Source organism: Parus major, chromosome 4 (genome assembly GCF_001522545.3).
Source record: "Parus major isolate Abel chromosome 4, Parus_major1.1, whole genome shotgun sequence".
In the NCBI taxonomy this organism is placed as follows: Eukaryota; Metazoa; Chordata; class Aves; order Passeriformes; family Paridae; genus Parus; species Parus major.
Window position 1 is genome coordinate 25,471,574 of NC_031771.1, and position 12,576 is coordinate 25,484,149.

The 12,576-nt window shown below is 44.7% G+C and overlaps 1 protein-coding gene across 1 annotated transcript in view; it reads left to right on the top strand.

Annotated features, from left to right (window-relative positions):
- Positions 1 to 12,576, top strand: part of MFHAS1 (malignant fibrous histiocytoma amplified sequence 1) — a 35,152-nt gene that overhangs the window by 16,927 nt on the left and 5,649 nt on the right. Inside the window, exon 2 of the mRNA XM_015625600.3 lies at positions 11,896 to 12,051. Coding sequence (XP_015481086.1) covers positions 11,896 to 12,026 — 131 coding nt within the window. The 3' untranslated portion in view covers positions 12,027 to 12,051. The remainder of the gene's footprint in view (positions 1 to 11,895; positions 12,052 to 12,576) is intronic.

Below are 12,576 nucleotides of genomic sequence, written 5' to 3' on the forward strand. Positions count from 1 at the left end.
GCTTGGAGGACTGTTCTAGTGGCTTGAGTGTTTAAGAACAAAATGCAGGAGACTGAGGGAGGTGGGGAGGAGGGAGGCGGGTGCCTCTGTCTGGCTCCTAGGTGGTTGCTGGTGAAGTCTGGAACTATGGGACGCATTTCCACTCGCACCAAGCATGTAAAATCCTTACATACACAGATAGAAGCAGCTTGTAGGTCTGTGCTTTCTCAGAATTTTTCACTCACAAAGCAAGATTGTGGTGTTGGAGAGAAGGAAGGGCTCAATCTGGACAATCTGGCTTCTGCCTTCTCTTTTAACCCTCTGTGTCCAAAACACTGGTAGTCCTCTAGGGCCTTCTGCATCTCAGAGCAAACTGTCGACCTGGACAAAGTGCAGCATTTATTTCTTTTGGAATGGCAATGCCATACCATGTGTGTGATTGACCTTATTTCTTTGGCTGTTGCTCTGCCATTGTTTTGTGGAAAGTGCACTGATTAAAACTGCATGTGAACTCTTTAAGTAGCTCTGAAATGTATCCTCTTCTCCAGTATGCCAGCATTTTCCCCACTTTTCTGGCAGTAGCCACCTCTTGAACTACTACACCTGCTTCACCTCCGCTCAGAGCAAGCATAATTGGGGACCTGAACTCTGGCACTTGGCATTTGAGAACAAGAATCCTGCTGCTTCCTCTTCTTTTTCAATCCTAGTAGTCCTCACTCTTAGGATACATCCGATGTATGCTTAAGATGTCCCTGAGTCTCCTCTTGGATCAGTGTAAGCTGATGACTTGGAAGTTTTAAGGTGGTTTCTCCCCAGGACAGATGGCATGCAGAGGAGAGCCAGTAAGCTTGCAGTTCAGGTGAGTTGATAAAACATCTGAAGGAGGAGGGGGTCAGGGCTCTATTACAAGAACACCGGTGAATAAGTACCCAGAATTATCCACCTGGTAGAAATCTACAAGTAATACTGGTTTACAGCACAAACAGGGGACCAGGAGAGAGCTCTGGGACTCTAGGACAGAATTTCCAATGAGGGAAAGGTCCAGGGGAGTAGAGGAAATGGTGGAGCAGATAAATGTTCTCCTGGCAGCACTTGGAGGCTGATGAGTTCTTTCTGGGCCCCAGAGCTCCTTCCTGTCCAGTAAGAAACGTGACTACCATAGAAGTGATTTTTAAACAGCAAAGATGAATGCTACAATTGACTTTTGGGCACTGAGAACCCAGACCAGATGGCATTTAGCAGGCAATGAACTTCATAAGAGTTAGGTTACAATGCTGTTGTTTCTATATTTGCATGATTTCTCACTGGGAGGCATTCCAATGGTAAAATAAAAAGCAATAAGCATTGGTCTCAGCAGAGATAATGAAACAGTCTATAGTATTAAGCTCATAAATAAGTACTTTTCATTGGGAAAAAGATATTTGTAAGAAAAAGCTAGCTATTGCATTGAATTACAGCAATTAGTTGTCTGTCTGTCATCTGTTTTGATATTGGGGAATGAGAGGGTCCAGAAAACAGTGATTAAATTATTTAAAATGTTAAGGAATCACAAATCAACACAAAAAGAAAAGTTAAAAGATACGTTCTCATTCTCTCTGGAAAAGGGAGCAAGTGAAAGCTGTTAATAGTAAAAGGACAGAGGGAGCTTTATTCTATCATTGAGCAAGAGAAAGCCAGCAGGCCACTCAAACTTCAAAGACAGCAATTTTGGTAATAACTAAAGATACTTTAAGCCAAACAAACAGAGCAGATTCAAAACAAAAATCAGGTTTCCATTTCTGTTGGCATAGGGAGACTCAGGCTCTGAGCTCTGTGGAGTGCTGCTTGGGTACTTCCATGTGCATCAGCAATGCTTTTATAGTGGACTTATGCATGAGACCAAGAGGAGAATTGCCCACTGGTCTCAATGCTCTGCTCCCTCTGATTTTAGCCATATAGCTTTATGCAAATCTACATCACATTCTGTTTCACAAGAAAAAAACACTTGACTAAGAATGTACTTAACAAACTAGAGTGCAAATGAAACAAATATATGCAAAGAAGGAAGCTATGTCTGATGTCCTTATAATTAGGGAAACTTCTCTGATCCTGCAGCTTCCTGGTCAGCTAAAGCCATTCTTGTGGACAGCATGCAGTGTGAGGTTAGTTATTACTATGTATAAAGTGGATAGCTTTGAAGAAAAAAAGCCAAGGAGGCATTTTGTTCCCATTAAGCATGAGCCTAGAATAAATTTAGTGATGTATGTGCATAGACCAAAATCACCAGTAAAGTGACTTCAATACAAAATCATGTTGATAGATTAGAGCAGGGGTGAGTTCAAGTTGGTTCAATAACCAGGTAAAATTGATTTAACATTGAATATATGCAGGACCTTTGGTGTAAAGATTTCTCTCCTTAGACCAGTCAATGTTGAAGGGTAAAAAAAGAAAAGTTCCTGTGCTTAAGTGGGCTGTGTGGTTGTCCTAATGAACAGTGAGTGTTTTAGGGTGACCAAAATAGCTTTACAGAGGAATATTGCGCATGCATCTCACCTTAAGTGATCTGGGAGAGAATACTTACCACCACAGGTTTGAAAATACAGCTTCGTCCAGTTCAGTTTGCAAAACACACTGAAACCTTGGAATGGCCCTAAGGCAAAAGCAACTCATGGAGTCCAGTTACTTTTACCCAGAAAGGAGTTTATTTAATCTCAGAGAAAACTGTTGGGCAGAAAATGTAGATGCAATTCTTGTATTTGTGTTTTGGTTTCTTCTCCTTTTTCTTGGCTGGAAAAAGGCAAGTAAATTTGAAAAAAATAAAAATTAAGAAAAAATAAAAGAAGGCAAGAAAGGATGCTGTGACAGAGTGTAAAAGGTTGTACAAGGGAAAACTCCAGAGTTTTCACTTCCCAGCTGGAAATCTGTCAAATTCTAGAAGAGCGGCTTCATACCTTCAACCATGGCATGCATGAACATCTTGTGGGGAAAAAGTAAGCCAGCAGAGGAAAAAAACTTGTCCCAAGCACTCCCCCATCCTTAGTCTGTCATCAGCAGATGACATCAGCACAAGATTTGTCTCTTTAGTAATGCTTAAGGACACTTTTCCAATTAATGGTCTGATCTGCTTGTGAACCCTTGTATTGCAGCAGTCTGCATCAGGTGCTTCCTTTTGCTTTTCCTCAAGTGCACCATGTAGTACCTGCATTGAGGCTTTCTAGTTTTTGTGTTGGAGCAGGCAGAAAACAGTCAGTCAGTTCTGTGTTCAATATTAGTAGCTAGACTATTGTGAGGAAAAATGTCTCACAGACTTGACTAATTCTCTGAATTTAGCAAAAGGGCAGGCGGAGTCTTGGCTCAGTCTCCTCAGTTGCATAAGGCTGGAAGTCAGTGGGACTGAGTCTTTTATGGCCTGCTCTGGGGGCTGACTTTTCACATGGCCACCTATTAATGTGTTGTGACCTAAACACAGAGGGACAGAGGTAGCAGGATGGTAACCAGCCCTGGTATTCCCTGCAGACTTCAGTGGACCCTGCCTGTTAACTGTTTATTGTAATAATGACTTGGAGAACTTCTCTAAACTGCTTTTTTTTTCTGTATAGTTGGACCTGCAGTGTGCTGATGGTCTGAACAAAAAAAGGGTCAGCACCTCCTTTGTGATGGAGGAGTAATAGCTTTGAAATTGCTCTTTGGAAAGATGGGCTGAGACTGGTGGGAATTGTTGCTGTCTGGACTGTCTGCAGCCAGTGGTGTCTAGTGTTCAGGTGGATGCTCTGTGTGCAGTTGTCTCTTGCTGTCACTGGGTGAGAACAGAGAGGTTGGGGCTGGCTGCAGCTTTCTCTCCAGCTGGTGCCTTGCCTTGGCAAACTGAAAAAGTGCTTGTGGCAGATATGGCTGAAGGGGTAGAATTAAAAATAACCAAAAGGTAGATTCTGGGCTTGGTTACTCAGTGACAGGCCTGTTTCTATTCTGGGATGAGGATAATTCGCACTGAGCTCATTACACCATGACTCTCCCTTAAAATGCCTTGACAGTCAATTTCGTTCCAGCTAATAAGGTCCTAAAATGTTAATGAAGCAAATCAATTTTTCATGGCTTTGTAGTGCAGTTGTCAGAAAGTGCTGTGTTGCAGCCTGTCAATTCAAAAAGCTTTTCAGATATTAGAAGGACAGCAAAACATTCAGCAATTTGAAGGATGTTTTATTTTCTCGATCTTTCCCCAGTGCCCCCTCTCATTTTTTTGTAAGACTTTATGTTGTGCTGTTTGCTTGTCCCCTTTGGTCACGTCCTTTCTCCATTGTCTGCTCTGGTCCCTAATGGGAAGAGCTGACTTGTTCCCATATTCCCTACTGCACAGGGAGAAGAAAGATGGAGTGCCCAACAGAATAGAGGTGAAGCTGGACAAGGGAGGCTACTCATGCTGAAATACTATTTGAAATATATTGAGTTTGGTGGAACAGAGTGGAGAAATGGCGTCTTGTTCATCCCCTTTCCTCATCTTTTTGAAAGGAGCAGTAGTGTCAAAAGTCACAGCCCTCTCTCATGGTAATTTGCTGAGATGTCAGTGTTGCCTGGCATATGTGCTGGCTGCGCTTGGTATCTCATGGACTGCAGAAGGAGGAGAGGGAGGTTGCGTTCATTGTACAGCGACATTGATAGTTGATCACTTACCGGTGCTGGCTTAGGAATAGGTTAAATGGCAACCATCTTTTATTTCTCAGAACTGCTTATTTCGTACTGCCAGCAGGAGACAGAAGGGAATTTTCATAACTGCTCCTGGAGTTATTTTGATGGAGCTGTTTCGATCATTTACTGCTCTCTGCATTTGTATTTGTGAGTCTGCAAGTGGGAAGTACTAAATTGTGTGATTTGGGGAATGTAAGGGGTTTTTTTAATTTGCTTTTAATTGAATTCCATTTCTAACTATAGTTAATTTCTATGTGCCTGAGAAAAATATAATTAACTAATGTTTTGGGAAAACATAGAGTTTTCCAAGTTTTGTACTTGGAAGCCTTATACTGCCACACTGGTAAGGGATGATCTCAAATAACTCGTGAGGGGAAAACTAGTGTATGAGTTGTAATTTGGTATTTTGAATTTGAATAATTAACCCCCTGTAGCTGTTGAGTCAAACATCCAGAACACTTTTCCACTCAAGTTCTCCACCCAGAGGTGTGCTCCATGCAGTGCCAAGGGCTTCCCCAGAGCTTTTGCAAATGCTCAGGTGCGTCAATGTCTTCTTCTGCTGTGACAGTGATGCGTTAAGAGCTAGCTGACCCTATAATGACTTGGGGAAGAGGGAGGGTATTTAACCCTCTTAAGTCTTTCAGACCATAGCTGGTGTTTGTGTGACTGTCCCATTCCCTGAGCGGCAGAAAATAGAGTTAGTGATTGCCATGTACAGCATCTATCTGCCTGTGTTTCCCGGACAGGCCTTAAGACAGAGCACCTTAGCCTTTGGCACAGCCCTGGGCTTCCTGCCAGGGTAATTAGCCTGGTAGCTCCTCAGGTCAGAGGTAAAGTGCAAGGTGATCACAGCTGCTGGGGGAAAAACTGCCTAGGTTTGAGCTGAAGAGTGCCCAGCTTCTGCAGCACCTCTGGGGTTCCTGGCCTGGAGAACTGAAGCTCTATGTTCTGAATCGTGACCTGTCAGCTCCAAGCTGAAAAGCACTGCTGTCTGTTTCCAGAGGTTGTTTTGTGTTTGCTTCAGCTCACATGACTTAAGAACCTTGAGAAAACAATTTCCTGTACAGCCATCTGGGGGAAGTATGCAAGGTGAGAGCCATCTGTATGTCCACAGTCAGAGCTGTGAGGCCTACAGATTAGGTGCTGGCTTGAGAGAGAGCTGATGTTGTGAATGCAGGAGCTGGAAATTTGTTTAATGTCTCAATCAGCCAGCAGCCCCAAGGCTGAGCCTGCCCCTCTAGCAGTTGGGATGCTCTAGGTTGGAGCTGGGCAGACACAGGAGACTGCTCTGTGCTCAAGGAAGCTGTTGGGTGTTCTTGGTATTGAACCCTTCAAAGGAGAAATTGGTTCCTGTTGCATATTTTGGAAAGCTCTGACCCTTGCTCTCTGCACCTTTTTCTATGTGCTATCAGCTTCTGATATTGGGGACTCACCTCTGTAGGCTAGTCCTTTGCCTTTCAGCTGGCTGCCTTTCCCACTCCCCATCTCCAGAGCAAACTTTCTTTTTGTTTTCAAGCCTTTCCTTTCTTTTTAAACAATACCAAATCCCAAGCTCATTTGCTCCTGGGCGTGTGTTCTACCTGATGGGTGGTTCTGCTCACCAGCATGCTGTTGTGATCATTACTCACCAACAGAGTTTTTCTTCTCTGTTCTTCTCTCTCTTTTCTTCTCTACACAGCAGTCTCTCCCAGTAGGGCTCTTGGACAGGCTGGGAGTTTTGTAGTTGTTTTTGTTTGCTAGTTCTAAGCTCCTCTGACTGGGGATTGCAACATGAAGCTTATGAAACTTCAGTTCATAATGTGCATTTCAGCCTGCTCTGCTCCCTTTTGTGATGTCTCTGCTTTCAGCTTTTTTCTTTTTTTTTTTTTTTCTTTTTTTTCTTTTTTTTTCTTTTTTTTCTTTTTTTTTCTTTTTTTTCTTTTTTTTTTTCTATATTTGTAGCCAGGAGAATGACCTTCAGTGAGGAAAAAATTTAAATCCTAACTTGGAGGTCTCTATCCAGGCCTCTGCCTCAAGCAGACCGGGTAGGTCAGGTTGCTCAGGACTCCAGAAATAAATCAAGTGCAGTGTTCTATCTTTCTGGGGAATATTTTTGTGCGTGACATGCAGGCAGTGCTGCAAGGAGCATATTAAAAATTCATACCAGTACAGAGCAGTATTTTCTGTGCACAGTGCTTGAGAATAAGCTTGTGTGTTGTGCACAGCAACGTTTGTATGAAGCAAGTAATTAGTTTCATCTAAGCAGAGAGTGGCAGAGAAGATTTAGATGGTGTGGAGTAGAAGCAGGCTTGTTGTGAGACACCATCTCCTTCCTTTTCCTTCTGCCACAACTCCTGGAAGATTTCTTGTAGAGCTGGCTGCAAAGTCCCAGTGTGAGGGCGTTTCCTGCGCTTAAAGCAGAAGGGGAAATCTGTGCATATGGGTATTCACCTCACCCTGCCTCTGTGACAGCTTTGATGTACTTGTGTAAGTGCTCCAGCTATTGAACCTTAAATCAACAAACAGGCAGGCACAGAAGCTGTAGCTTCTCCAGCCCAAATTTCTTTGCAGTTGTATGGATGAAAGAAGATGGGACTGCATGCAACACAGAGGGGTGTTCTGAGACCCAGGGCTCTCGTGTGAGCCCGGTTTTCCAACTGCTGTTGGAAACCAAGCATGGGACACGTGCTTTGGGTATGCAGGCAGTGTTGAAGTGTTCTATTCTCTATTCTATTGAAGGTATGACTGCTGAGTGCTATGCTGAGAGGTGTCACAAGCAAAGATTAGTCAAAGGAGGCTTGATAGAGAAGCAGTTGAGGCTGAGATATGAAGTATCTCCAATCAACCCTACTTGCAGTGGTTTGTATTGTAAGGCCTTCAGCAAGGAGGAAGAGTGAGAAGGGATTTAGAGTAAGAGAACATATGAGCACTGAGGCTGCAAAAATCAGTGGGTCTTTGGTTGGAGCAGCTCTAGGATATATATGATGGAGTAAGTGGGTCAGTGCTGAAGCAGAGCAAGATGTAAGAGCACCTTGGTTTTGGCTCTCATGCCCTTGTATATCCTCAAGGCTCCTGGCACACTGAAGAGAAAGAAGCAACATCACAGAGCTGGGGCCAGGTCCTGCCCATCCACTGCTGCCTGTTTGTCCCAATGGGGCCCAGATCCTGACAGCAGGAAAAACATCATGACAATGATAAACATCATCAGGCTGATACTGTGCAAATGTGTTGTCCTGGGAGCTCTGAGGGAGTGGAGATGAGAGGCATGACAGGCTGGACTAGAGTATCTCATCCCTATGCCCTTGTAGCAGATTCTTAATACATGAATGGGGAACCTTGGGGGCTCTGAGCACCTCTACTGCAGTGGGAGCTGCATGAAGGCAAGTGGTCTAGGTGGGATTTTCTTCCTGCATGCAAAACCTTCCTCTCTGTTAGGCAGCCAAGTAGGCTTACAGCTGGCATTGTCTGGCTGCCAGCATGGAGTAACCAAACACTTCTACAAGTACTCAATTTTCTTGCTGTCAGCCTCTCTCCTAGCTCTCTGATTTGTCACGGGTATCTGGCATTTCACGGGTATTTTCTAAAGGCCAGTGAAGTGTGCTTTGCAGCATGCATGGGTCTGATCACTGGTTTGAGCTTTCAGTGAGCCTGTGCTTGTGTCTGTTCTGGGATAAAACAGTGGCAGTGAAGAACATCTTGCTGATAGAAGTAACTGCTGCAGGTGAGCTAGCTAATGCTGAAAGGAAACAGGCCTTTCTGGTAGAGTGCTGTGAAAGGGTGAAGGTTTGTTCCTGCCTTTCCCTGGGACTGCCCATGTGTAGCACATTTCCTTTAAATGATGTGGGCAGCACGATTCGCTCAGCCCATCTGCCTGGGGGAGTTTACAAACCAACTTACGGCAGCAGCCAAGCTGACCATGTTAGTTTCATGACACAGTCTTGGTTTGTGTCTAAACCTTAACTTGCTGTGCAGCACGTTTTACCAAGTTCTGGAGACCAATTTCTGTGCCAAAACACCAGGAGGGTGGCCATGGGACAGATACAACGTTTCTGCACCATTTGTGCCATTACAGGGCAATGGAGCAGCAAAGGAGCATCTTCTCAAGCATTTGCTCTTAGTTTGCAGATGCTTTTAACCAGGCTTGGCAGGTGCCTCTCTACTATCAACTGATCTGGGATTTAGATGCATCTAAATATCAGGCTTGATCCTCAAGTACCTAACATTAAAGTGCCTTTAAAAATAAGGCTCATACTCTAAAATCACATGAATAATCTTAGTCATGTAGATTTGTCTACTGAAAAATGAAGTTGTTCTTCACACACTTGACTGTTGTAGTCTTTAGCCTTAAGATAAAGTAGTTGGAGTTTTGGTTAAAACCTTATTTGCTTCTGTGGAAGTTAACATTGAAACAAAGTCCATGTTGAGACTAGGATAAGCTTTGTGGTTGTGTGTGCTATTGCAGGCAACCTTTCAGAGAGGGTAGGCAGAACTGAGGTTCTAGTAAAATTTGAGACGTACTCACAGAGGAATGAGCAAAATACAGCCTGTATATAGGAGTAGAACAAGTACTGCAGACACAAGGTGCTGCATCTAAACTGCAGTTAAACTTAACAATTAAACCAAGCAAACACCTCCCCATGCTGGGCACTTAGCTTTTCCTTTTGTATTAATCGGTCCAATACCTCATTGGATTGCCTCTTTCCCACTCTGCTGTGACCCTGAAGTCTTTTATTGCTAATCTCCTACAGTTTGAATAATTTCTGAATAGAAGCATGAGGTTTCTGAAACCTCCAAGAGATTCTGGGCCTGGAGAGTTGTATCCAAGCAGGATGTGCTAGTTTGTTATAGCATACATTACATTGCATATTGCAATGGGATTTGCACTATCTTTATTCAGTAGTGATAAGAGGTGTGATTTGGGTAGCTATACCTAATTTAGTATTGTGATGAGTTTGTGCAGAAAAGATGATAGGTTTGCAATGAGAAGGGGATGAGAACAGTATAGTAAAGCAACAGGACATCTTTTAGCTGAAAGGGGGAAGAGTAGTAAGGACACATAGGTGACCTTGGTGCATGACATGTCTTACGGAGAAATTGTAAGAAAAGTCTTTCTTCTGGGGAGCAGCATGTATGTCAGCAGGAAATGGGAACAGGACTGGAAGAGATTTGGTTGGGGCTGTGTACAAGGTAAGGTGAGCTTTATCCCAGAGACAGCCTAGAGGGGAGGGTAAAGCCATGAAGAAAAGGACGGTGACTGAAGAGCCATGTCAAGGGTTTTGCCTGCAAATCAGACATCTGTTTTACCCTACAGCAATCTCCTCTGTGTGAGAAATCACCATCTAAGTTTTCTGAAGTGGGAAGATGGAAATAGGAATGAAGGCTCAAGCAGACAGACCAGTCTTATTGCACTCCTCTGATTTAAGATCTAATGGATATTAGCCCTGTCATTAAAGTGCATAATGGTGCACTGATTTTCTCATTCATCTTTCAGAGATGGTGCTTTCAGTATAGATATCAATACTGCAGTTTGGAAGTCAACCTGGGGTTGACAACATGGAAATTGTTGGGAGATGGAGCCCTGTGGTGTACATGCTTGATGGAGTGCAATGCTACTTTCAGAGTAAGACAGCTCATGTAATTGAAGACGCCACCTTGCAGACTTAACTTTGAATTGCAAATACCATCACATTTCTTCTGGTTTGGAAGATGCGTCTTCCTTGCTTAAAAGCTGCTCTGCCAGTTCAGGTTTGAGTGTAGGTGTGAGGTGAGGGGAGATACTCAAACCAAATGTGAATTCAGACTGCAGACCATAGGAGCAAACTGGATTGCTGGCCCCAGCAGTGGGGTGTCTCTCAAGGGGAACCGTGCATAGTCCTCGACAAGCCCTCCCCTCTGTTTTCACTATATGAAATGACATGCTGTTTCCTGAAAGTGAGAAGAAAAGCAGTGTGAGAAGAAGAAGGAAGCAGCATTTGTAGGGCTTCATTCCCTGTGATGGGGGCTGCCTGTTGTGCTATTGCTGCACAGGCTGAGCAGTACTTTGAAGTGTGATTTCTTTTCTGTTTTTCCTGGGGTGCCCAGCAATAGCCACTAGACAAAAGATACATTTTCTGATGTTTGTTAACAGTAGAGGCATTTATTGCATGTGCATTTAAAAATAGAGGAGTCCAAGGACCATTGTCTTGAGTGTTTTAGTGGAAGTGGGGACAGCTCACAGTGGCTGCGTGATTGACGGGTCCAGAGGGTTTTGTGTGGACCTGTGACTGCAACCCACTTAGAGCTGGCCTGCCTCTGTAAAGAATGTCACTGATCAAGCCAGTTGTGACCTGGTGCCTCTGCCTTCGGTAGGTCTGTTTGGCACCTATGCAGGCGCACTCAGAAGAATTGAGCCCTTGCTGGTCATCCCATATTGCCTTTGAGAGCACACCCTACCTCCCAGACAGGTATCAGTAGGTGTTTCTGGTGCTGTTGGGTGTCTAAGCTGTAGCTGGACTACTCTGAGGAGATGGCATGTTGATGGCTGGGGGATCTGCCTTGCTGGGGCCAGTCATGTATGGAATGGAGCCAGGAGGAAACTTGATTTGCTCTGAGCAAGCTGTTGGGGAAGTGATCCCCAGGGCTGGACACATCTCAGCAACTGGCTTTTCCCTCTCACTGTGCTGACCTGTGTCTTGCCCTGAACTACATTCTGCAAGGCTGCCAGCAGTGAGGAGCTGCCAACTTGGCTCTTGAACAGCGGAGCTGACGCAACTCATTTCACAGAGGGATACCAGGCGGTGTGAGAGCCCCCCACTTCTACTGACTCAATACAGAGCTGGTATTGCCTTCATTATAGAAGAGCTGACAGCTGGGAGCTGGGATTTGCATGCTCAGCAGAGAATAGCATAGCCAAGGGTCCTGACAGGATGCAGCAGCAGTCCCATGGCAGTTGTGGCAAAGGCACCCAGGGAGAGAGGCATTAGGGAGTCTTTCTTCTAGATGCTATGAATCCTTGAGGAACTCTTGAGGCTGTGTGCAGTGATTCAAAGCAGAGACTGGAAAGATGGCAGATGTTATGTGTGTGGGGAGCAGCATGTCTCCAAGCTGCACTCAGGACACTTAACATGGTCACATGTATGAGACCAGCTCGCATTGCAGGGCCAGTAAGCCCTCTTGCAGTGCTTGCCTGTGTCACTCATGGATGCTTACCTGGTATGGGGGAGAGGAAGGGCATGGGGGAAGCAAAAATTGTCTTGCTGATGCTTAAAAGTTTTCATTGTTTTTCTTTATTCACAGGAGAACTGCTGAGTCAGCCGAGACCAGAGGGACTGACAGAGATCATCTGTCCCAAGAACGGCAGCGAGCGAGTTAATGTTGCCTTGGTTTACCCCCCCACTCCTACTGTGATCAGCCCTTGTTCCAAGTGAGACCAGAAAGCAGACCTATTCCCTTGTCAGTAGACACCAGAAAGCCTACGTAAAACATGCCCTCACTAAGCACTTCTCTCTGGAAGGTGTCAGCCTGGCAGCGTGGGGACTGTTCTAATTATTTGTGGCTATAGACAGCCCACTCAGAGGATAAGAAGTACAGTGAAATGGGCTGAGATGTTCTTTGAGCTGTGTTGTGGCAGATGCAAGACACACATTTGGCAGGACAGATTGGGAGATAATGCAGTTATAGGTGGGTTTTGGTAGGATGGGACCTCAGGAGGTTTCTGTACACCCCCTTTTCAAGCAGGACCACTCTCACAGGCAGGTCAGGTTCCTTGGGACCTTGTATATGTGAGGGTGTCATCCTTGGATGACAACAATGGAGGTGCTACCACCTCTCTAGACTTTATTCTGGGACAGAACTTCTTTCCTTTTGTTCCATCTGAGCTTTCCCCTTTTCCCTTTTGCCCTTTTCCCTTTTGCCCTTTTCCCTTTTGCCCTTTTCCCTTTTGCCCTTTTCCCTTTTGCCCTTTTCCCTTTTGCCCTT